At 39.9% G+C, this 23944-nt stretch overlaps 1 protein-coding gene across 2 annotated transcripts in view; it reads right to left on the bottom strand.

Moving 5' to 3' along the window:
• The window catches only part of Tnpo1 (transportin 1), an 86195-nt gene that overhangs the window by 18182 nt on the left and 44069 nt on the right, over window positions 1–23944 (bottom strand). For both annotated transcript variants that reach the window (XM_040729107.1, XM_005065616.4), the window contains exons 5-14: window positions 22591–22697; window positions 19124–19257; window positions 12418–12499; window positions 9437–9559; window positions 7742–7860; window positions 7233–7293; window positions 6180–6348; window positions 3040–3192; window positions 2112–2337; window positions 384–555 (exon numbers count right to left, since the gene is read on the bottom strand). In XM_040729107.1, the coding sequence (XP_040585041.1) occupies window positions 384–555; window positions 2112–2337; window positions 3040–3192; window positions 6180–6348; window positions 7233–7293; window positions 7742–7860; window positions 9437–9559; window positions 12418–12499; window positions 19124–19257; window positions 22591–22697 (1346 nt within the window). The remainder of the gene's footprint in view (window positions 1–383; window positions 556–2111; window positions 2338–3039; window positions 3193–6179; window positions 6349–7232; window positions 7294–7741; window positions 7861–9436; window positions 9560–12417; window positions 12500–19123; window positions 19258–22590; window positions 22698–23944) is intronic.

The following is a 23944-nucleotide window of genomic DNA, read 5'->3' as shown; positions in this document are numbered from 1 at the left end:
TAGACTGAAAATGCTGAAGTGCAGCCTAACTTTTATATAGTAGACTCCCAATGAATGCCTGGTATACTCTGAAGAGAGAGTAGCATGCCCAGATGTGGCAGCTTTGAAGCCCAGTGCTAAATGGTACTTAAGTGGAACTAAATAAATGTAGAAATCCAGAGCCCTGGTTTTTTTTTAAATCTCCTTCCCTTTAAAGTGTATGCATAAGATGCTATTACTAATTTCTACACTAACCATAAGCTTATTTCAACTGCTCTTTCTTAAGATTAATATTCTCAAAGTAGCAAAACCTAACTGTTCACACTTTTCACTTTGAAATACACACTAAGCATTTATTGCAGCTTATTGTAATGTCCCCATAGCGGTCACCCTCAGATTCTTACTGGCTTGTTTAAATGATGTCCCACTGAATCTGCTAGTGTCCCTATGGCATCATACAGAATGAGCAGGTTCTTATGCTGGTATTTACTGAAGGCGAAGACGAGGGTATCGAGTATATAAGCAAGGTAAGGGACAAGTTCTGTACAAGCCTCCTCTTCTAATGTAGCGAAGGCACTGCAATGAAAAAGAGAAACATACAGGAAATGAAGTCTCTTGTTTGTAGAAGATTATATGTAACACCATATGTATCCCCTTGCCTCACTCTACATGCATGCTTTCATTTCTCTCAAATATTAATGTGTATACGCCTGAGTCTGTATGTGCACTACGTGCACGCAAGAGTCCTTGAAGACCACAATGAGCATCTACTTCCCTAAAATAGAGTTCCAAATGGTGGTGAACTGTTATGCCCTGCAGTGTTCTTAAGTGCTGAGCCATCTCCACAACTCGCCCTCTTCCTTAAAAAACAAAAAACAAGACAGGGCTTCTCTGTGTGACAGCCTTACCTATCCTGGACTTCACTCTGCAGACCAGGCTGTCCTCAAATTCAGAGATCTGCCTGCCTCTGCCTCCTGAGTGCTGGGATCGAAGGCATGAGCCACCACTGCTTGGTTACTCCTTTCTTAACACATTAAGACTTCTGATCTGAGCCAGGCATTGGTGGCGCTTGCCTTTAATCCCAGCACTCTGGAAGGCAGAGGTAAGCCTGGTCTACAGAACGAGTTCCAGGACAACCTCCAAAATGATACAGAGAAAAAACCCTGTCTTGAAAAACAAAACAAAAAACAAAAAAACAAAAAAAAAAGAAAAAGAAAAAAGAAAAAAGAAAAAAAAAGACTTCTGATCCTTGTATTTATTCATTCAACAAGTTTATTTGGTGCTTACTATTCATATCGTCAGAGTGCTGGGAATGCACCAATCTGGAATGTAAACTCCAGAACCTAGGTTTAAAACAAAAAACAAAACCAGGTGTATTAGTGATTGCTTGTAATTCCAGATCTGGGAAGGCACTTGGAAAGCCAGCCTGGCCTAGTAGCAAGTCCTAGGCTAATGGACAACTCTTATCTCAAAAACATGAACACACACACTGGCAGGAACACTCAAAGATAAGCTGGCTGAGTGCCTGCCTGGCATGTGTTAGAGTATCTGAGGTTTGATCCCTAAAATCCACATAAGAGTCAATGATAGAAGCAATTTAGAGTTACAAATTTAATGGCAGGCCTCCTTGCTCCGGAAACAGAAAGTAGTAGAAATGAAGGCAAATAGTTTCAATGTGAGTAAAATGTACCCTAAATTCTAACAGAACAGCTTCTGGCACAGATTCACTAAGTACACATCACTATGGATACACCAAGTCTGCAGGACATTCTGTCACGTCATGGCACTGGATCTGTAGAGTGAAGGTGTATCTAGAATTGTTATTCCTTTGAGAATCCACACTTCAGTTGACAGAATAAGAGAGCAAGCAAAGGCTTATGCTTAGCTTAGTCACAGTTTGTTTAACAAAGCCATTAGTAAAAATATTTCCTAGTCAAAAAAAAAGGGTAAAATATGCTAATGTACAAGTCAGTCTTATTAAAACTGAACCAAGGAAAACTAAATTTGTCATCAAAACTGCAACACTGTTTGTTATAAAAACTCCATTAATGGTTTAGGATCAACATTCTACTACTGGCTCAAAACCAGGCTCTCACTTTCACAATGAACACTGTGTTATACATCTGTCCCACCTGCAAGCGGCTTCTTGTACTCTCTTGTTGCTATCCAGGATACGCTTCAGCAATTCTGTCATTAATGGCTTCAGGTATGTATCTGGTGGCTGGCTGACTACCCAGTGTGCATAACGGCTAAGAGTCCAGCAGGTGATGGAACGCACAAGAGCCTTTTTATCAGAGAGGCACTGAATAAGGTGAGGAATGAGCTCGGGCAGGTATGGAATCATGCCCTGCATGCAACCTAGGAGAGAACGGCAATCTTTCAAAAGAGTGCTACACTCAGCTGTATACACAAAGGACACAAGCATCCATAAAGGAAAATTTAGTTCATTTCTCGTGCTACAAACAGAAAAGTCCATACCAAATTATTTAAACTAGAGCTAATTGTTCCTAGGTATCATATAGGAGGTTACAATTAATTTAATTTTATTTTTTTGTTATGAAAATTCTGGTTTTCAAAGACGCCTATAAAAAGTTTTGAGTTATTTACAGCTAAGACAGGACAAACAAAAAAACAAAACAAAAAACACCACAATCCTTTACAGAGGATGATGATACTATTGTCTTACCAAGTTTCCTAGATTTTCCCAGGGAATAAACCTATTTCCTGAGCAACAGCCCTCAGACATCAGATTCCTTTCTTTTAGTTTCCTTTACAAAAACATCTGCAGAACATATGGCTGGTATTAGAAGTAAGCCTGTGATTATTTAGAAGAAGAAAGTGGTGCCTAGCAGAATCTTACTTTAAGGTGGCTTCTGAATTCAATCATCTCTTTCAAGTTCAGTGTGGATCTTTGTCCTGTCTACTACATCCTGACCTTGCCCCAGAGGCATGCAGTATGTGAGTTCAGAGTGAAGTCTCCACTTCCTAAGTTAACAATTCCTTAAAGCAACTTAGCCTTATTAGTATCTATTAAGAACTTGTAATTCAAGCTGGACTTACCTTCAGCAATTGCTCCTAAAACCAAGATGCCCGATTCTTTAACAACCCATTCATGATGGAAAAGTAATTCTTTCAAAAGTGGCAAAATGTGTGGCAAGAGCTCATCACGATAAACATTTGCGAGAACGTCTAGAGCAGCAGCAGAACACTTTCCTAAAGAAATAAATTTTTGTGACAAAATTAGAAAATTTATTAAGATACCTGTACCTGATTACAGATTCTTCTATCTTTGTAGAATAATCTAACATTCTATAAACTCAATGCTTCCAGAATGCTATGGTTATCGTTAAAATTCTGTGGTAAAATATGCTTTATTTAAAGCAAACAGAAAAAAAGTCATATTTAAAACAGTTCTACTCAGGGCCAGGTCTGTAATGGCACATGCTTTCAATCCCAGCATTCAGGGGCAGATCTTTCAGAGGTCTGCTCAGCACCGAGTTCCAGGCCAACACCGAGTTTCAGTCTAGCAAGGGCTACAAGAGAGCCCAATTTCAAAAACAAAATACCAGCTTAGTTCTATTTAACCTTTCTTTCTAAAAGGTTTACTTATAATGTATACAGTGTTCTGCCTGCATGTATGCCTACAGGCCAAAAAGGACATCAGATCTCATTACAGATGGTTGTGAGCTCTCATGTGGTTGCTGGGAATTGAACTCAGAACCTCTGAAAGAACAGCCAGTGCTCTTAACCTCTGATCCATCTCCCTAGTGCCCCCCTCCCCTTTTCCAAGACAGGTTTTTTTCTGTGTAGTTCTGGCTGTTCTGGAACTCACTCTGTAGACCAGAATGGTCTCAAACTCAGAGATCTGCCTGCCTCTGCCTTCTCAGTGCTGGGATTAAAGGCATGTCTACCACTACTGCTGGGCTCAGTGTTCAGTAAGTATATCATTTCTTATTAAACCACATAAAATTGGAATAAAAGTCATTATCACATACAATATGGTGGAATAATTCTTTATAAAACTACAGTACTACAACACAGCTAAGATTTCATTAGCAAGATAATAAAATTGAAATAACAAAGATATAAAGTTTAATTTTTCCAATGTGAGCTAGACATAGCAAATAGTTGATCACAAACTTTAATCAATGGCAAAATTTGTACAACAATAAACACTGTTAGGTTTCCTACAAGAAACACATTATCTACTAGAAGGTTTCAGTTTTCACACGTATGGTAGACCTGTAAACTGAATAACACACTGACAAACAACAAAAGAAAATTTCTATGTGCTGAAGATACACAGAAAGAGCAGCAGCAAGTACATGCAATCTGGTGTCCATTTTGGAAATCTGGATTTACCCCTAAAAGGCTCAATTAGAATTTTCTCTATGTGCAAAGAATTTCTGGCAGGGTATAAAGATAATGGGATGTGATCACTTGCTGAATGAAACTTGCTATCAGTACTATATATCTATGCCAACCTTTAGTGATTCCCTTCCTACTAAGGTTGCTGGAATGACTAAATGTGTTATGCATATGAACGAAATCTTTGGTACAGTGCAGAGCAAATTAGATATTCTTAAATTAAAAGTTAGGTGTAAGAAATTAAACAGGTAGAATATCAATTATGTGTTTCTGGATGATAAACATTGCAAGACAATCATGAAGTTATGGAAAATAATAAGGTGTGGGGCCTTACCAGGATGTTTTCTGTTACAGGGGCATCTAATAAGGTATGGAGACACTATCGATTGCCATAATTTGTATGTAAGACAATTCTCACAAAAATGAAATTATGTGAGCCCAAATGTCTTTAATGTTGAGGGTAGGAAACCCTGAACTAGAGGAGCAGAGGTTAAAAAACCAGATAGCAAGCAAAAACCAAACAGGAGAACCATGTATGAGGTCCTTGCCACATGAGAACCACCCTGTGGTTCCTTTTTATCAAGGAACTAAACAGCAGCACAGTGGTACCCTAAGGCCAGGGTAACAGCATGTAGCCTTCCTTGACGTGTAGATCCAATTACTTTGTGAAATCAGAACCACTTTTCAGAAGACATGGCCATGGTCTAATCTATGGCTGGAGGAGGGATGTGACAAGTGCCTGCAAGGGGAAAAATTCAAGGCAAGCAAGCCTTAACTTTAGTTAAGAGTGTGGGCCAGGGGCTTGGAGAGATGGCTCTGCAGATAAAAAGTTTGCTGCTCTTGCAGAGGATTGGGGTTCAGGTCCCAGTACTCATATGGTAGCTCATAACCATCCATAACTGCAGTTAGGGAGGCAGGAAATTGATGGACTTTAAAATATATGCTTTATAAGTTTTGAGTATGAAGCTCCCTAATCTATTCTTAGTGACAATTATATCAACATACAAAACTTGTCAGGAAAACAGCCTTTAAAGGAAAATAATGATGTACAGAGCATAGTAATAGTGCATGCCTGTAATCTTTGTACTCAGGAAGCAGAAGCAGATGGATTGATAAAATTTCGAAGTCAGCCTGGTCTATATAATGAGCTCCAGATCAGCCATGGTTACATAGTAAGACTTGAATATGGAAAACAAAAGCAAAAGCAAAAACAAAACAAGATGAATATGATGATTATTAAATACAAGAGCATACTCTAAGGGAAATAAAAATCAAAGATTCCTAGTTACATTCATTAGATTGGCAATAGGATAAGAATTATAAATTCAAGAAACCAATGGTGATGCTGTTGTTGTTAAAGTAAAAAATGGTGCAGCTACCGTGTAAAACATGCTGGTGGTTATTAGAGTATCTTGACCCAGCAACTTTATGTTGGATACAACAGATCTGAAAACGTCCACCCAAACACCTGCACACAAACCTTCACGGATCCTTACTCTCCACACACAACTATCCACCAACTGATACAAGGAAAAATATGTAGCAAAGAAAAAAACTATGTGTACATGCTACAACATGGATGTCAAGTAAAACCTGGTTAGGAAGGAGGACCATTTGTAAGCAGCAAATCCTTAGGCAGACATAGACTGATGGCTAGGGGGGATGAAGGTAACAAAATTATCCCACATTACTGATCATGGTGATGACTGGACAAACTTACAAATAAAACCCAGTACACAGTTCAGGCTGACACCAGCTTCCTAAGAACTGGACTACACACCAACAAAAGAATTTATCCAAGTAAGTAACCATGCTTTACCCATCCAACTTACTCAGATTCCAGTCTGAAATTGTATCATCATCATCAATTTCATCATCATCGTCATCTTCCTCTTCAATTCCATCCTCTTCATGCTGCTGAGCCACTGTCCTTGAGCGATGAAACCGTGGCCTTATGTCCTGCTCACTATCAGGAATTGTTTCATCCTCTTCCACATCACCCTGTTGTTATTTAAAGAGAACCCTTCTGTGGCTACTCTACTTTAGGCAATTAATACCTACGTAAGTAAAGGAACCAGAACATCATATGGGTCACGCACAGGATTCTGGAGTGTCCTTCCTGAGAGAAAACTACTCCCCTCTGCAGTAAACAGGTCCCTGTGACACTTGCTAGGTTATAGTTCCTTACAACTATTAATTGGTACAATAAGAGTAACCCAAGTCAAATTCAGGTCAGCATATTTAAAAGAAATCCGCAGAGAATAAGAGGGTTTAACAAATAAATTACAAACTAAAAATAATATAAAATAGCTTTGGTCAAAGGTAAATTAAGGAAAATCCAAATGTCACTATCAATGAAAGTATTTACTACCATGAAAATTCATCACAGGTGTTTTACTTTGAACGCCTGTAGCCTGTCATAGGTAACAGGAAGTCTTCACACAGGATCTATCTTAAATAAATGTCCTAGCATCAAATTCAAAGTTTATTATCAATATGGATATTATATTTGTTATGATTAAGATCAAGGGGGACCTTGCATGGGGAAACTTGGCAGGCGAGGGTGACCAAGGTGGGGGACAAATATGCCAGGCAGATAGAGCTTAAGTGAGCAGTTTTATTAGAGGTGGGGAGGAAAAAGAAAAGAGGTAAAGACATAGAGACAGAGAGAGGACAGAAGAGAAGAGGGGAACCGTGGGAAAGAGAGTATAAGTGGCCAGGAGTCTTTTTTTAAAGGGGTCCTTTGCACCTGCATGCAGACTACTCAATCATGGACTCCTGGGCTGATCAGGGCACCGCCTGAGTGCATTCTGCCAGGTGACAGGAGCAGGCCAGCATAATGTCTGAATCCTTAGAATCTTCCCTAATCAGAACAGTTTCCTTACCTTAAGCAGGATAATGTCTATATCTGAGTACTTCATGCCATTCACTAATACAGGAATCAACCTAGAAAGGATTAAACAAAACTCTAAAGATCCAGAGTTTTAATATGTTCACTAATTAAACCAATGGTAACAGTGGTAATATAGTCCTTGAGCATATCCAGCAATACATCGCTGTTCCTATTAACTCAAAAAATATGAACGGGGCAGGTTCAAGAAATATCGGCCAGCCAAACCTTCATGCTCAAAGGTTCCAAAATAAGACCAACAGTAACTAAACACTGCAATTATGCTAGGTAGGATCTGTCTCCTGACTTCCATGTACCTATTTTGGCACCTGAGCATCCCCTCACAACACGTGAATAAACTATTTCCATGTAGTTTACAAAAAGGTAATCCTGGAAACCTATCACATTAACAATGAAGTCTGACTCCTTCAGAAGACCCTCCATGGTGAGAGAACCCCGAGTATGAGAGTGCTGAGGACAGTCCTTGTGAGCAGGGACACTTACTTAGGAAGATGCCTTACAAGTACATCTTTGCAGATTGGCTGTTCAGCCAAAGTCAGCCAGAATTCACAGGCCTCCAAAGCCACGTTCTCATCTTGGTCTTGGGTCCTTTGCAGCATGTACTGTGAAGGGAATCCATACGAATCATCAGTTTATCCAGGACAGCAAATAGTGATTTAGTCCTGACCCTATATTCTGTAAATCATGGTTCCAACCTATACTCTCTCTCTTTTAAAGCTCCCTATGTGCCTTTAAAACAAGACCAAAAAGTTCTCATTCGTATCATTACAGATCTGCTTCTGTGCAGGGGTATAGAGGGAAACTGCTGAATTTTCTGACATGTCAATGTTAATCAGAGAAAAAACAAAAATAACTCCATATATCTTCCTTAAAATGAAGAATTTCTAAATTAACAACTTCTCTCTTATAGACAGACCTTTTCTCCATATCAAAAGTAACATATAAATCAATATTTTTTAAATTTGGGGAAGAAAGCTACATTTCTTTCCTCATGTTTTTGTCTTCTGGAGGCAGGGTGGATCAGCATGGCTCCTAGGCTGGTCTGGAGCTCATCATGCAGCCCATACGGCCGCACACTTAGGATCCTCCTGTCTCCTAAGTGACAGGATTACAGGTGTGGATTACCACACCTAGTTCTAACATTCCTTAACTACGACTTATGGGATTTCCCAGTATACCTGTCAACAAAGTTCTAGTACTCTCTCCTGGACTGAAACACACTGCACGGCAAATGTCATAGGCCTGTTCTACTCCACCGCACGTCAAATACTAGGCTGCGAGTACTGCTGAATAAAATACTACATAACATTATAAATTATGCCCTCCACCTGTGACCTACACCAAGTGATAACATTTTAAACTTTCTGATTAACTTCAAAAACTCTAACCTTTCAATCAATCATAGCTGACTTCACAAACAGACTCAAGACACCATTTCTATACTTCTAATAACAGAGGGTGCTACACATTGTAAATGCCAGCATTTTTCCTAACACACCTTAAAAAATCTACTTATTGACTTCTTACTTTTACGTATTGTGTGTGCTTGCTGGTCTGTAAGTGCCCACTAAAGTCAGTAGAAGTGGATCTCATTGAATTGGAATTACCAGCAGCTGTGAGCCTCCAAGAGCTAGGGCTGGAACCCTCAACCTCTTCAAGAGCAATAAGCACTCTTCACTACTGTGCCATCTCTCCAGAGTCTAACACACCATAACTCCCACCCCACAAGACAAAACTGGAAGCAGAAGTGAGGCTCTGGGCAAGACACTGGTCAGAGCACCTGGAGAGCCATCTAATGAATGAGTGTGATTACGTCCAGCAATCTGAAGTCAGATGGGAAAGCTTGGCTCTAGCCTGAATCAAACCAATCTTGTTGATGTGAAGCAAACTCAATTTTTAAATTCTATTTTAAAACAATCCAAGAATGTCAACTAATATCCCCAAACACCCATAACTTGATCTAGACCATGTTTAATGAGAATTTCCTAATTATGATGATTAAAACCTATATAGATGGTTAAAAACTCCTCCCATAACATTTTAAATCTCACAAAAGAAAAACCACCAAGAGGACCTACAATTTAAAAACAACCATATCTGCATTATGCCCCTCCCCTCAAAGATATTATATAAATTAGAAAAACTCTATCTTTACAATTGTTGCGTTGCCTGGGTTACCTCGACTATATTATGCATATGGGGAAGCAGGCGATCCATCCGGACTTCAAGCAGCATCACAAGTGCCCGGCACACATTCTTCCGCACCTCTGCTTCCTCATCACCAGCCAGTGCAAAGAGGTTCTGTTGTACAACAAACACATTTTACCCCTATTCTAAAGTGCCCAATGTGCTGGAAAGGTTTATACTTAATAGAAATGCTAAGGTAACAGAGCACAAAAAGACTGAATTAAACCCCGATGTATAGCACTTGACAGCTGAAGGCCACAATAGGATACCTAAGACTTTGTTTCAAAAAAAACTGAAAACATTCCCAACTCCAAAATTGCCTCGCAAACAAGTGATGATAAGATAGACAACCAACTAACCCTGAAGTAGCAACTACCAAAGACCAAGATTGTGATAGAAAAGATTAAAAAGCCTATTTGTTTCCTTTTTGATTTTTAGAGATGGAGTCCCTCCTCTGTATATTGTTGGTTGTCCTGGATTTCTCTATGTAGAGGAGGCTGTCCTGGAACTCACAGAGATCCACCTGCCTCTGCCTCCCAAGTGCTGGGATTAAAGAGGTATCAGAAAGTATCGGGCTGAAAAACCACTTAACAAATTATCTCTTAATCATGTGTATGTGGGGAGGGGGTACACATAAGTACAGGTGCCCACAGAGGTCAAGGGAGTCGTCCCTTGGAGCTGGAATTATAGATGGTTGTGAGTCCTCTAGAGAAGTGGCGCATGCTCTTAACCACTGAGCCATCTCACCAGGCCTACAATGCCACTGTTAATGACAGACTACACTCAGTTATGGTTTTTGTGTGCAGTGCATGTTCATGTGAGTGATGGATCTTCCTGTTTCTAACCCATACAGTGCTGTGATTACAGGCATGCAATGCCATGCCTGGATTTTTATGCTGAGTGCTGGGTATCTGAATTCAAGTCCTCATGCTTGCATAGCAAACCTTATAGACTGAGCCATCTTCTCAACTGCTCAGTTATACTTCAAATTTTAAATGATTTATTTTTATGTGAATTGATAGTTTTTCTGCATGTGTGTCTGTTGGTTCCCCTGGAACTGGAGTTCCAGACACTTGTTAGCTGCCATGTGGATGCTAGGAATTGAACCTGGGTCCTCTGGTAGAACATCCAGTACTCTTAACTACTGAGCCACCTTTCCAGCCCATAAGCAGTACTTTAAAGTAAAATGTTTGATTTCCAGGTGTACAACCCAAACACTGAAACTAAGGCAGAAGTTCAAGGCCAGACAGATTATACAGTGAATTCCAGGCCAGTCTAGGCTATAGAGTGAGACCCTATTTCAAAGAAGCAACCAACAAATGAATCAAACAAATAATGGAACTGTATCACGGGGATATTCATTCACCCTTGTATGAAGCAGTAGAGGTAACAAGGTGGTTAACAACCTAAACCTAAACTGCTGCTGTTCACAAGCCAACTACCAACCAGCAGAGACGAAAGTGAACTGTAGCGAGAGATCAAACTAGCCACGCCTGTGGTGCCAGAGGGGCGTGGTCACATGTGCATACATGAGCATAAGCATGTGGGATTTGGTCTGGGGTCCTGGACAGGCTTGCTCTCTCTTGGTTTTCTTGGGTCACAGAGAGCAGCTAGGTGTGGATCCTTGGAGCTGGTACTTATGGGCCACTGATTTCTCATGTAAGTGACTTCTCCCTGAATAAAATTAGCCTATATTGATCCTAGTCCCATGTATCTTAATTTGTGCATCTACAGTGAACAGTAATCAATCTTATGCAAATTATTCTAGTGTGTGTGGGAGGGGGGATGAAAAGATAATAGACTAATATATCCAATTGTCACAACCTTAAGATACTATCACTCATTTCAAAAGATAAATAAGTGAATATTAGTAGGTGTTAAAAAACATGCCAGCCAGAGAAGGGATTTGAAACTGGCTTACATGGACTCTTAGGTCCACATTTGACCACATCAACAAGTTTTCACTGTAAAAGTGTGCCAACTTTAAGAAGAGAATGGTGGCTAGTGCCTTCTAGTTGGCCTGTAACCCCAGGTGCAGGCCAGCCTGGTCTACAGAGCAAGTTCCAGGACAGCCAGGGCTACAGAGAAACCTTGTTTCAAACCTCCCCCCTCAACCCACCAAAAACCCAAATGTGTATGTGTATGTATATGAGAGAGAGGGGTAGGGAAGGGAGAGAGAGGAAAGAGGAAAGAAATCCTTCTTTTTAGAAACTGCATGTAGGATTGAGTAAAAAAAAAAAAAAAAATCAATGAAGCTGCCCTCACCTACACATTCAGTTACGTCTCTAACCTGTCCTCTACTCCATGCTACAACTGGAAAGAAGTTATTAAGAAAAGTAAAATGACCTGCCTTTGTATAATTTCAGTTGTTATAGTTGCTGTTATCAAGCAAGAAGTTCTGAAAAGGAATTGTACTGCTTTTTGATCATGGCAGATACTATCTTATTCTTTTTGCATTCATGCCACTAAGATGTTACAAGGTATTTATAAGTTAATATTTACATTTACAAAGAAAGTCAATGTAAAAATAGAAAGTCACGCCTAAATGGTCTGGTCAGTATACTGAGGCCACATAAGACCCCAACTGTACAATGTTGCTTGCAGCAAGGTCAACTATTACTGTTCTTTCAGTATGTATCTTTTGGATTGTTAACTTCATCCGATTTTACTGTTTTGTGTTTACTTACTCATGAGTTGGGAAAATCAATTTGCACATACAATTTGAACGGTATATTGAGGAAGAACTCTTAAGCTAGTAAGGAGAACTACAGATACTTCCTCTGTGAGCAGTATATCATCACTCCTATGTTCTCTCACACAAAGAGAGCTTTTATTTTCAGTTAGGAAAACTCATCATAGTGTATCCAATTTTAATACCATCAGTAACAGTAACTATTTTTACATTGTAAACTACTAGCTTCATAATGAAGCCACAGCCAGGGTAGCTCTACACAGGCAGTGATGACTCTTACCTCAATGAAAGAATCGATGTGCAGCATGAGTGCTTGGGTCCGACTGATGATGAACTGATTGACACATGCAACAGCATGAGACCTAGAATCCAAGTTTACAGTTAGCATATGCACTCTGCAGCCAAGATCTTTAATGTGTATCTCTAGAAATAGTATGGCATATGTACCCGTTAAAAGCCTAAGTCAGAATCTGTGTATCAACAAAGAAAGTCAATGACACAGAAGGCAAAAACTAAAGGTGGAGAGCAACACCAGCATTTCAAAAGTAATGGCCGAATATTCCCAGCACACAGCCATAAACCTTCATTAATTAATAAGATCTGCTTGACATTATATAAATGGCACTTACTCAAATAATGCCTTTTCTTTTATAATGCAGTCTCTCTCCCATAAAACACAATACTTTTAAATTGAAGAAAAAATAAAAGTGCTTACGTTAGAAGTATCTGAGTATTTAGTAAGTGCAGAGCAAACTTAAGCAAATAAAATATACTTTAATTCCAATTTCCATTTCGGAATGCCTGTATAATTCAGGCCAAATAATACTTGGCCTAAACAAACAAACAAAGCCCAGACATGTAGACCATTTGAAAAATAATCAAAGACCCAAATGAGTACATGTGTCTTCAGCCAAAAAGACTGGAAAGGCATTTTCAACAAACAGTGCTAGGAAAACTGGTTGTCCCCATGATGACTAACCCCAATGAATCAAAGAGCTACACGTAAAGCCGCTAGGAGAAACACAGGCAGTGCCCGCAAATGACTTAGGCATGGACAAGGACTTCCTGAAGAGGATTCTACTTGCCCCAAAATTAAGGAGAACAATTACTAACACATTGGAACTTGGTAAAACTAATAAGCTTCTGCACAGATAAAGAAACATTATCAACCACGTGAAGAGGAAGTCCACAGAATGGGAGAAAACCTTTGCCAGCAAGACATCTGACTTTACATCTAGAACATATGAAAAACAAACAATAAGCACCTCCCCCAACAAATGGCTCAGTTCTTAGAATTTAAATAATAAGCTGCTAATAAAAATCATTAAAAATGTTCATTGTTCCTAGCAATTAGAGAAATGTAAATCAAAACAACTTTGAGATCTCATCTTACCCCAGTCAGAATGGCAAAGATCAACACTACCACCATCACCAACCAACCCAAACCAAACCCTCACTCACTGATGATGGGATTGCAAACTGATAGTCACTATAGAAAACAACTTTGGAGAACTATCAAAAAGGTCCACAATACAACCCAGTCATAGCATTTCTTGGCATATATAGGCCCAAAGCATTCGACATCATGCTCCACAGATACTTGTTCAGCCATGTTCAATGCTACTCTATTCATAATAGCTAGGGAATGGAAACCGCCTAGATGAACAGGCTAATGAAAATGTGGTACATATACCGTTCAGGATACTAAACAGCAGTAAAGAAAAATGAAATCCTAAACTTTGCAGATAAATGGTTGAACCTAGAAAAGCATATTGAGTGAAGTAGCTCCAAATCTTCAGAGGTGAGCACATATCCTAGAGTTAGGGCAGAAAGTAGGAGCATGGAGAGGGATACGGGGATGGGGACCAATAGAGAGGGAGAGGGAGATAAATAGGGGAGGAGGAGGAGAGAAGAGGTAAAACAACACATTATAGGTTACTGCTATCGCCCTTGGTTGCCCTCCGGAGTGAAAAGTAAGTCCCTATTGCTGAAAACACCATGAATTTCAGACACAGGGCCCAGAGGCCCCTGAGTTGGAACTGATCCTTCCTTATGTCTTCTTCTTAAGGAGTAGTTTTCATGGTACCAGAAGGCACCATGCAAGTTTTCAAAGGAGGGAAGCAACCAACAGTTGCTTTTTCTTTCTAGTTTTCCAAGACAAGGTTTCTCTATATAACAGTTCTGGCTGTCCTGGAACTCACTCTGTGGACCAGGCTGGCCTCAAACTCACAGAGATCCGCCTGCCTCAGCCTCCCAAGTGCTGGGATTAAAGTCGTGCGCCACCACCACCCATTGCAACCCACAGTTCCACCCAGTGACGATGCCTATCAGTAAGCAGCATGACACAATGGCCTTACTAAGGATGCAGTAGTGGTACCATACCTTGGCAGTAAACAAGAGCCCTTTATTTGGACTTAAAACCTGCTCAACATTATGGGAATCACGAAGCAACCTAGCCAAGTACCAGAGTTAGTAAATTCATGGACCTTGAAAAATAACCTACATCCACCACTTTACTAAGCCAGCATAATCCCTAGCCACATTTTAAATATTTGTCCCTATACTCACAGACAAGTGCAGTGTTCACTATCATCAAGGAAACTTCTCTTTTCAACAGACAAAGAACATACAGAAAACCACAACCAAGTAAAATGCAGAGTTGTTGAGCCCAGTCCCAAGGGATAGATATATCAATAAACAACTCCCGTAACTTAGGGCTCAGGGAGCTTTTAGAAGAGAGGCAGGACAGAGAGGCTGTACCAGCCAGGGGGTTGGGGAGTTTGTTGTGACATTGTGTTTCCTGGGAATGTCAGAAGCTTGACCTATTAATGTCTCACAAACAAGACTATAAGAACAATTATGAAAAAAAGAGGCCATGAAATTTGAAAGACAACAGGGAGGAATATATGGGAGGGTTTGAAGGGAGGAAAGGAAGGGGGAAATGATGTAATTTAAAAATAAACATGTGTGATAAACCAAACCCAGCTCCAGTTACATGATGCTTATGGCAGGCAGAGGTGAGTCCTACCCACAGGAGAAGTCTCTCTCAAACCTCAAATCCAGTCATGCGCCTTGCTAAGTCCATGCCCCTCTATGCCAGGACAGATCAGCAGGAAGGAATTTCCCAATGGCTCAGAGGGCTGACAGGGATCCTATTGTTTAAAATGAGGTAACCTGGGACCTGAGCATAGGGAATAATTGAAGTTGGGGGACCTAAATTCAACCTGCCATAGGCCCAGGATGAGGGACAATCCTGGGAGACAATTTCAGAGTATGAAGGCCAGATGCTGTATAGGCAGAGAAGTATATAGGAAAAGGCAATCCAGACTTTGGTGCTCACAAGCTTGAGGTCAACCTGGTGTCAGCAGGTAGAGTCACCGCTGGAGCCAGCTATATGTCATGAACTCAGAACACCAAACCAAGCAACACAGGACTACCTGACCCCCACAGCTCCACCAGCAGGGTGATTAATACTTAGTGGGATTTAAAAGTAGGAAGAGTTCTACCTACCCAGATCTCAGTGGTAGGGTTGTTTCCCACACTCAGGAAGATGGGAGAAGCACTCAGTGTACACAAAGCAAAGCGGTGGCCAGCAGAGGACCCTGGCATTCAACGAAGCGAATCTACCAAAGTGAAGACACTCACACAAGCTTACGGCCAGAAAAAACTATAAGAAAGCCAAGAGCCCCCAAGTATGAATGACCTTCTCACAACCTGTATATCCCTGGCATGATTCACTTTTCAAGGGCCTAAGTAAGACTCCATACCAATGTGTGCCCTTCCTTTTTTGTATTTAGTGTATTTACTTCACATATTTCTACTACCTTTAATGTATCTGCTTATGTATTTCCATCATCAACGTTTTTAATGCCCTGATTATTTTCTCTTCTAGTATAAAACTTCTAGTGGAATTTTGAATTTTTTAAAAGATTAATTTTTTTGTGTGTGTTATACGTATAGATATATGCCTGCATATATATCTGAAAAGGGCATCAGAATCTCTGAAACTGGGGTTGTGAGGTTAAGAACCAAGCCTGGGTCCTGAAAGATCAATAAGTAAACATTGAATATCTCTCTACCCCCACTTATTTTTTCTTTTCTATTTCTTTTTTTTTGTTTTCAAGACAGGGGTTCCCTGTGTAGTTTTGTAGCCTGTCCTGGAACTAGCTCTTGTAGACCAGGCTGGTTTTGAACTCACAAAGATCCGCCTGCCTCTGCTTCCTAAGTGCTGGGATTAAAGGTGTGCGTCACCACTGCCCGGCTACCCCCAGTTACTTTTAAATTGTGTCTGTATCTCTGTGTAGGTATGTGCAGGTGACTGCAAGTAACCTTGGAGTTGACACATGATAATAGGTTTGGGTCCTAGTAATCTGACTCCGGTCCTCTGTAATACTACAGTTGAGCCCTCTCTCCAAAAACCAGTGAACTCATCTTTGTAATTTTATTTGCTTGAGATAAGCATCTCTGTATATCCCTGGCTGCCCTGAACTCACTATGTAGACCAGCTGACCTCAAACTCAAAGATTCGCTGCCTCTTTGTATGTTGGAATAGAGGGTGTGTGCTGCCATACTCAGCTTCTTCTTTTCTCTTCCCTTCCCAACCTTCACTCTTCTTTCCCTTTCATTTATTTGACCTTTTCCTCCCCAGTCCCTGCCTCTTTCGTCTGACCCACTTAATATTTCCGCATTTACTCTATTTTTTAATTTCACAAAACATGCATGATGTTTTCTTCCTATTTCCTGCTAACAAGTAGACTATCCCATTGACTTTGAATATGTGCCTTTCTTGTACTGCTTGCTATCACTGCCTGTATAAGTTTATTTGTGCCAGGCAGTAGTGGTGCACACCTTTACTCCAGAGGCTGAGGCATGTGGACCTCTGTGAGTTCGAGGCCAGCCTGGTCTTCAGAGCAAGTTCTAGGACAACCAGGAGCACAGAGTAAAACCTTGTCTTGAAAACACAACAACAAAATTACTTGCCTCTCACTAAATGGAACTGGAAACTGACTGAATCCATCAAAGTAGACTACTTACTAACAAGATCTCTAAATAGAATGGGGAAAAATATCTAAACCAAGAGTTACACAAATTACAACATAGAAATACAAGTAATGTGAATGGGCAAGGCAACAAGACTCCCTCAAAGATCATAACTCCACTGGTGACTTCAGACTGAGTGGGTGCAATGCCAGATGACTTCAAAGTTTAATAGCAAAAAATGATCAATGTCCTCAAAAAGGATATAAATACACAGAGGTAAATTAGGGAAGAAATCAAACCAGCATCTAGAAGAAAGCCAGCAGCATGGAGGAAGTAGGTAAAAATGAATGAAAATCCCAGCCATATAGCTAAAAAAAGCAAATAAAAGACATTCAGTAAGTTAACTGAGATTTTAAAAACAGAAATGTAAGAAATGAAAATTTCATATAAACGAAATTAAAATAAACAAAAGAAGCACCAAAGCAAAAGAAAGAAAGGTATGTAAGCCAAGGGTCAAGGACAGGCTGGAGAGATGCTCGGTGGTTGCTCTTCCAGAGGACCAGGGTTCAATTCCCAGCACCCACAGGACAGCTCACAGCTGTCTGTAACCCAGTTCCAGGGAGCCAACACCTTCCTGCCTCCATGAGCACTGCGCGCATATGATATACATACATTCACATAGGCAAAACATTCAGACACAGAAAATAAAAATCTTATTTTTTAAAACAGAGAAAGGAAAAGACTACGTCAAGAAACACTAGACTCAAACAGAAAAGCTTTTTCAAAGAAAAAATAAAGCACGACTACAATGTTGAAGAACTCCAAAATATGATCCAAAAACCAAACCTAAGAATTTACAGGATAGAACCTGGTCAAAAAAAAAAATCATAGCAGAAAAAAACCCTCTCAAGCTTAGAGAAATAGACCACTTACAATGCCTACATTAACACCAAGAACTTGTTCATAGGACACATGGTGGTCAAAATGTTAGTACAAAACAAGGAAACAGCAGGGAAAGTTCTAAGAAAAACCACCACCTTACTACCAATTCAAAACCCATACAAAATCACCAAAGACAAAAGACAACCCCAAACACAGCAGTGCTGGAGGCATCACAACACCTGATGCAGATTACACTGGAATCACAGTAACAGAAATCACACCACGCCACAAAAACACCCATGGAATACAATGCAGGGCACAGAAATAACCCCACTTGTCTGTGGTTACCCAGCAAACGGCTACCCAAGGTCTCAAAACACTGTACTGAAATGAACAATAGATATCAGAAGGTGTTCTGCATCTTTAGGCGTAAGTGAAATGTAAATTAAAACTACACTGAGATTTCATCTTACATCCACTGGAATTGGCTTAAAAAAAAAAAAAAGACAACAAATGCTGGCAAGGATAGTAGGAAAGAGGAACTGCTTTTGCTGATGATGCAACAGAAACCATAGAAATAAGCAGTGTTTAAAAAAAAAAAAACAACCTAAAAACAGAACAACCATATAGTTTAGCTGTACCATTCCTGGGTACACACACACACACAAAAGACCCTAAGTCCATTCCATATCCATGTTCACTGATGCACTAATTACAATACCAAGGGATGGAGCCAGCATAGACGTCCATAGGCTAATCTTGTTCACCTCAATGGACATGGGTATGTCCATGTTGCACTGAAAGAATTTTAATTATTTAGGTACAGATGAAGGTATTTGGAGGTGACAAGGCAGATAACCAAAAAACAATTTTCCCCAATTACTCTTGATCTTTTCTTGTTTTTTGTTTTTTTCAAAACAGATTTTCTCTGTATTGTTTTGGAGACTGTCCTGAAACTTGCTCTGTAGATCAGGCTGGCCTCCAACTCACAGAGATCTGCCTGTCTCTGGCTCCTGAGTGCTGGGATTAAAGGTGTGTGCCAGCTACTTTTGATCTTAAACAAAAGAATGTAATGGTCTGTCAGGCTTGTTACAGCTTATAAACCAACAATGCTGTGTACACACCTTATTTTGGGACTACTATGCTTGAAAAACTGTAAGAATTTGGGAATCATGATGTTGAGAGGGCGATCTAAAACATCGCTATCTAAAATCTCGGCAGAATCTTCACATATCTTCTGAAGGGCACCAAATGCTCCCTGTAAAAGACAAATTTATAACATTAGAATTCACTGAAAATAGCTACAAACGGGGAAGGTGCAGTAGGACATTATCTGTAATCCTAGCACTTGGGAGGCTGACATATATACATATACATACATACATACATATGAAGATCACTCACTAGTTTGAAGCCAGTCTAGACAATACAGCAAGACCCCATTTCAAATAAAAGAACCAAAACAAAGCAAAACTCCAAGATGCGTAGAATACTAATTCAGATGAATTTATATTCTCAGTCCACATGCTTTATAAAACTTAAAAACAAATTAATTCAGAGTATCAAAATATCACCCTAATGATACACTTGACAACTATTTCCCCTAATCATTTTTCTTACCAAGAGAATAATGCAGAGTTCTTGCACATATGTACAAAGTTGGTCAATTACTCCTTCTGCTTCCATCACCAACAACTTGCTACACAGCTGCAGTTTAAAACAGTTCTAACAAAAGGTACAGTCTTGCCGGGCAGTGGTAGCACTCGCCTTTAATCCCAGCAGAGGCAGGTGGATCTCTGTGAGTTCGAGACCAGCCTGGTCTATAAGAGCTAGTTCCAGGACGGCCTCCAAAGCCACAGAGAAACCCTGTCTCAACCCCCCCCAAAAACCAACCAACCAACCAACCAACCAACCAACCAACCAACCAACCAACCAACCAACCAACCAACCCAACCCAACCCAACCCAAAATAAAACGTACAGTCTTTGTGGTAGTTTGAATATAACTGGCCCCTATAATTTCATAGGGAATGGCACTCATAGGAGTGGCTTTGTTGGAGCGGGTATGGTCCTGTTGGAGGAAGTGTCACTGAGGGGGCGGGACTTTGAGGTTTCTTATGCTCAGTGTCACAGCTGACTTCCTGTTGCCTGTAAGATGTTGGATTCTAAGTTCTAGCACACATCTGCCTGCATGCTGCTATGTCCTGCAATAACAGACTAAACCTCTGAAACTCTAAGTAAGCCAACCCAAAGAAAATTTTCCTTGATAAGAGTTGCTGTGGTCATGGTGTCTCTTTATAGCAACCCTAACTATAGTATAGAAACCCTAACTATGACAGTCTTTTAAGGTGACAGTACTCTAACTCTTTTTAGAATTTATAATACCTCCAAAATTAAATTTTGGAATTTACACTTAAAATTTTATGTATAAAAAAATAAAGCCAGTCTTAGATTTAACATGTATTAGCCAGTATAGGTTTTAGCTATGTTAAAATAGCTATACTTGAATATATCAAGGTTTTTACAAACAAGTTGTATTTCTTAAAGACAATGATTGAAATCAAATGTACATTGTTGTGGCAATAAAAATTTCAACTAACTGGCTACTGAAGTAACAGTCAAGAATAATAATAATACATATTTTTTTGGAGGTGGGTGGGTTTCTCTGCATAGCCCTGGATGGCCTGAAATTCATTCTGTAGACCAGGCTGGCCTTGAGAAATCCACTTGTTTCTGGCCCCTCCAAGTGCTAAGATTAAAGGCGTGTGCCACCATCACCAGACAGAAGAATACATTTTTAAACAGACAAAAACCAAAAAAACCACAACTCGCCCCAAATTACCATTAAGAACAAACATTTAGGGATTATTTTCTAAAGATCTAGAAAGTCTACCACGTTAGCACAGCACCTTACAGTTTCACAACTGGTATAGTTTACCCTCTGTCAACATGTCCCAGGGTTGCAGCATACCCTGACACATACTTTAAGAGTGACTTAAGAGCCTACTTTGCCAAGTCTCCCTCTCTTCTCTCCCAGGTCGCTCCCACTTGAGATAGGCCAGGCTAGTCATAAAACTACCTGACGCCATCTTTCCAAGATGTGCAGCTGTAGAAGCATCTAAAAATGGGTTTCTGCCAATATGCCTGCAGACAGCTTTCATCCCATCACTTGAAATCAAAGGTAGATGGATGGATCTCTAGGCATTCTAGGTCACCCAGAGCTACACTGTGAGACTCTGTCCCAAAAGAGAAAGGAAGGAAAGAAGGAAGGAAGGAAGGAAGGAAGGAAGGAAGGAAGGGAGGGAGGGAGGGAGGGAGGGAGGGAGGGAGGGAGGGAGGGAAGGATTGATCGATTCTGCTTGCTAATAAATGAAATACTTCAGTGTTCATTAACACTGAGAAAGTGTAAGAAAGGAATTCCAACTGGATATGGTTTCTTATGTCTGCAAGCTCAGCCTTTGGGAGGTAGGAGGAGCTAAAAAGATCAAGGCCACCATGAGACTGTCACGACTGTCACAAAATACAAAGCCAAACATTTTCTTCATTTCTTCAACACACACACACACACACACACACACACACACACACACACGCATGCACGCAATGAAACCTAAGAAACTGAAACAAATGGGCTGGAGAAATGAGATGGCTCAGAGGTTAAGAGCACTGACTATTCTCCCAGAGGTCCTGAGTTCAATTCCCAGCAACCACATGGTGGCTCACAACCATCTGTAATGAGATCTGGTGCCCTCTTCTGGCCTGTAGGCATACATGGAGGCAGAATGTTATATACATAATAAAAATACATGTTTAAAAAAAAAAAAGAAACAGAAACAAGAGATCAGAATTAATGTATGATTTAAAATGGTTGTGCCAGGCTAGAGTAGTGGCTCAGCTGTTAAAAGTTAGGCTCACAACCAAAAATATAAAAATGTTTGTGCCTTTTATTATGTGTCATTTAGAGAAACTAGAAACAATTTATGATTTGGTACTTTGGTAAATTTCACTTTACCTTTAACTATGTAAAGCTTGAATGATGGGCTGGAGAGATGGCTCACCAGTACGGTTAGAGAGCACCAGGCACACATGCAGTATACATACATACATACATACATACATACATACATACATACAGGCAAAACACTCCCAACCCATAAAACTAAAAAATAAAATTTAAATTAAAAAAGTAATTGATTGCCAGGCGTCGGTGGCGCATGCCTTTAATCCCAGCACTCGGGAGGCAGAGGCAGGTGGATCTCTGTGAGTTCAAGGCCAGCCTGGTCTACAGAGGGAGTTCCAAGCCAGCCTCCAAAACAATACAGAGAAACCCTGTTTCGAAAAACCAAAAATTGATTAAACATAAAACAGCTATTAATCACATGCATGAAACATTTAAGAATAACTTTAGAGAGTATTTCCTTATAGGAAACATATTAAATAATTGTTATATTAATTCCAGAAAACCAGTAAAAGTAGCAAATATAAAAAGATAACTTTAGGCTTCTGTGTTTTGAAGTTGTCTATTTCAAAAGTCTTTTCCTGAAGGTTAACACATGCTATGAAAAGACAGATGTAAACAGCAGCAGTGCTACCTCACAGGTGTTGTAGTCCTCAGAGTCCAGCAGGCTACAGAGTTTTGGTAAGAGATCAGGCCAATTCTGCAGTTCTCCCTTGGAGGCGATGGTTGTAATTAAAATACCTAGAAAGACAACGTACATTTGGAGCTTACTGCACTTTATAAAGTACGTGCAAATATACATTTCAAAATACACCAAAAGACCCATTGCAATCAGAGTTGCATTTAAAGATAAAACTCTTATTAGCCTTTAGGCAAGAATCAATTAGGTACCAAGATCTGGTTCTTCATGTCAATTATTCCTTCCAAAAGTTAAAATGTAACAGAACACAGGGACTCTGTGGGACTAAAACTGTAATCCCAACTTGGAGATGGATGCAAGAAGACCCAAAAGCACAAAGCCAAGCCAGGTTCTGTGGAACACACCTTTAATCCCAGCACTTGGGGCACAGAGGCAGGGGATCCATCAGTTTGAGGCCAGCCTGGTCTATAGAGGTATTCCAAGACCACACTGAAAAACCCTGTCCCCCAAAACCCAACCAACCAAGCAAACAAGAACAAAACCCAAACAAAACTTCAGAGAAACCAAGTAAACAAAACAGACACAACCTACAACTTGAATGACATTATGTGTGTTAGGGAAACATCAAAGAATATTGACAGATTGACAAACTTCAAATTTATGTAGTCCAGTAATCTTATCTTCTCCAGAAAAAAAAAAAATCCTAATACTAAGAAGAGTTGAAAACTTGAAAAGTGACAGATAATTTTCAGTGGTTAGAACTATGAGAGTTGGGTGTAGTGTCACATTCCTGTAACTCCAAAACTCAAGATGCGGAAGCAGAAGGTCCTGAGTTCAATTCCTAGCACACACATGATGGCTCACAACCATCTATAATAGGATATGACCTCCTCTTCAGGAATGCAGGTATACATGTAGCACATTCATAAAATATAAATAAAAATTTTAAAAAAGAATACTGTTTCCAATAATGTTAATTATATGAACTAATCTTAAACTTTTCCACAAGTATATAAGCATACATAAACAATATTCTTTGGATTAGTAAAATTACAAGCAAATCATGTATTATTTTATAAGGTAAGCAAATCATTCATACATTGGTTAGCACACAATCATTAAAATGAAATACCTTCCAAATAAATTTTCTTTCTTTCTTTCTTTTTTTTGAGACAGGGTTTCTCTGTATTGTTTTGGAGGCTGTCCTGGAACTAGCTCTGTAGACCAGACTGGCCTCGAACTCAGAGATCCGCCTGCCTCTGCCTCCTCAGTGCTGGGATTAAAGGTGTGTACCACCAACGCCCAACTCCAAATAAATTTTCTTGACAAGATTCACAAATACTTTAGA

The sequence above is a fragment of the Mesocricetus auratus genome, unplaced genomic scaffold (assembly GCF_017639785.1).
Source record: "Mesocricetus auratus isolate SY011 unplaced genomic scaffold, BCM_Maur_2.0 Super-Scaffold_100020, whole genome shotgun sequence".
Classification (NCBI taxonomy): Eukaryota; Metazoa; Chordata; class Mammalia; order Rodentia; family Cricetidae; genus Mesocricetus; species Mesocricetus auratus.
The sequence above is the reverse complement of the archived record's forward strand: the minus strand, read 5'-3'. Positions and strand labels throughout refer to the sequence as shown.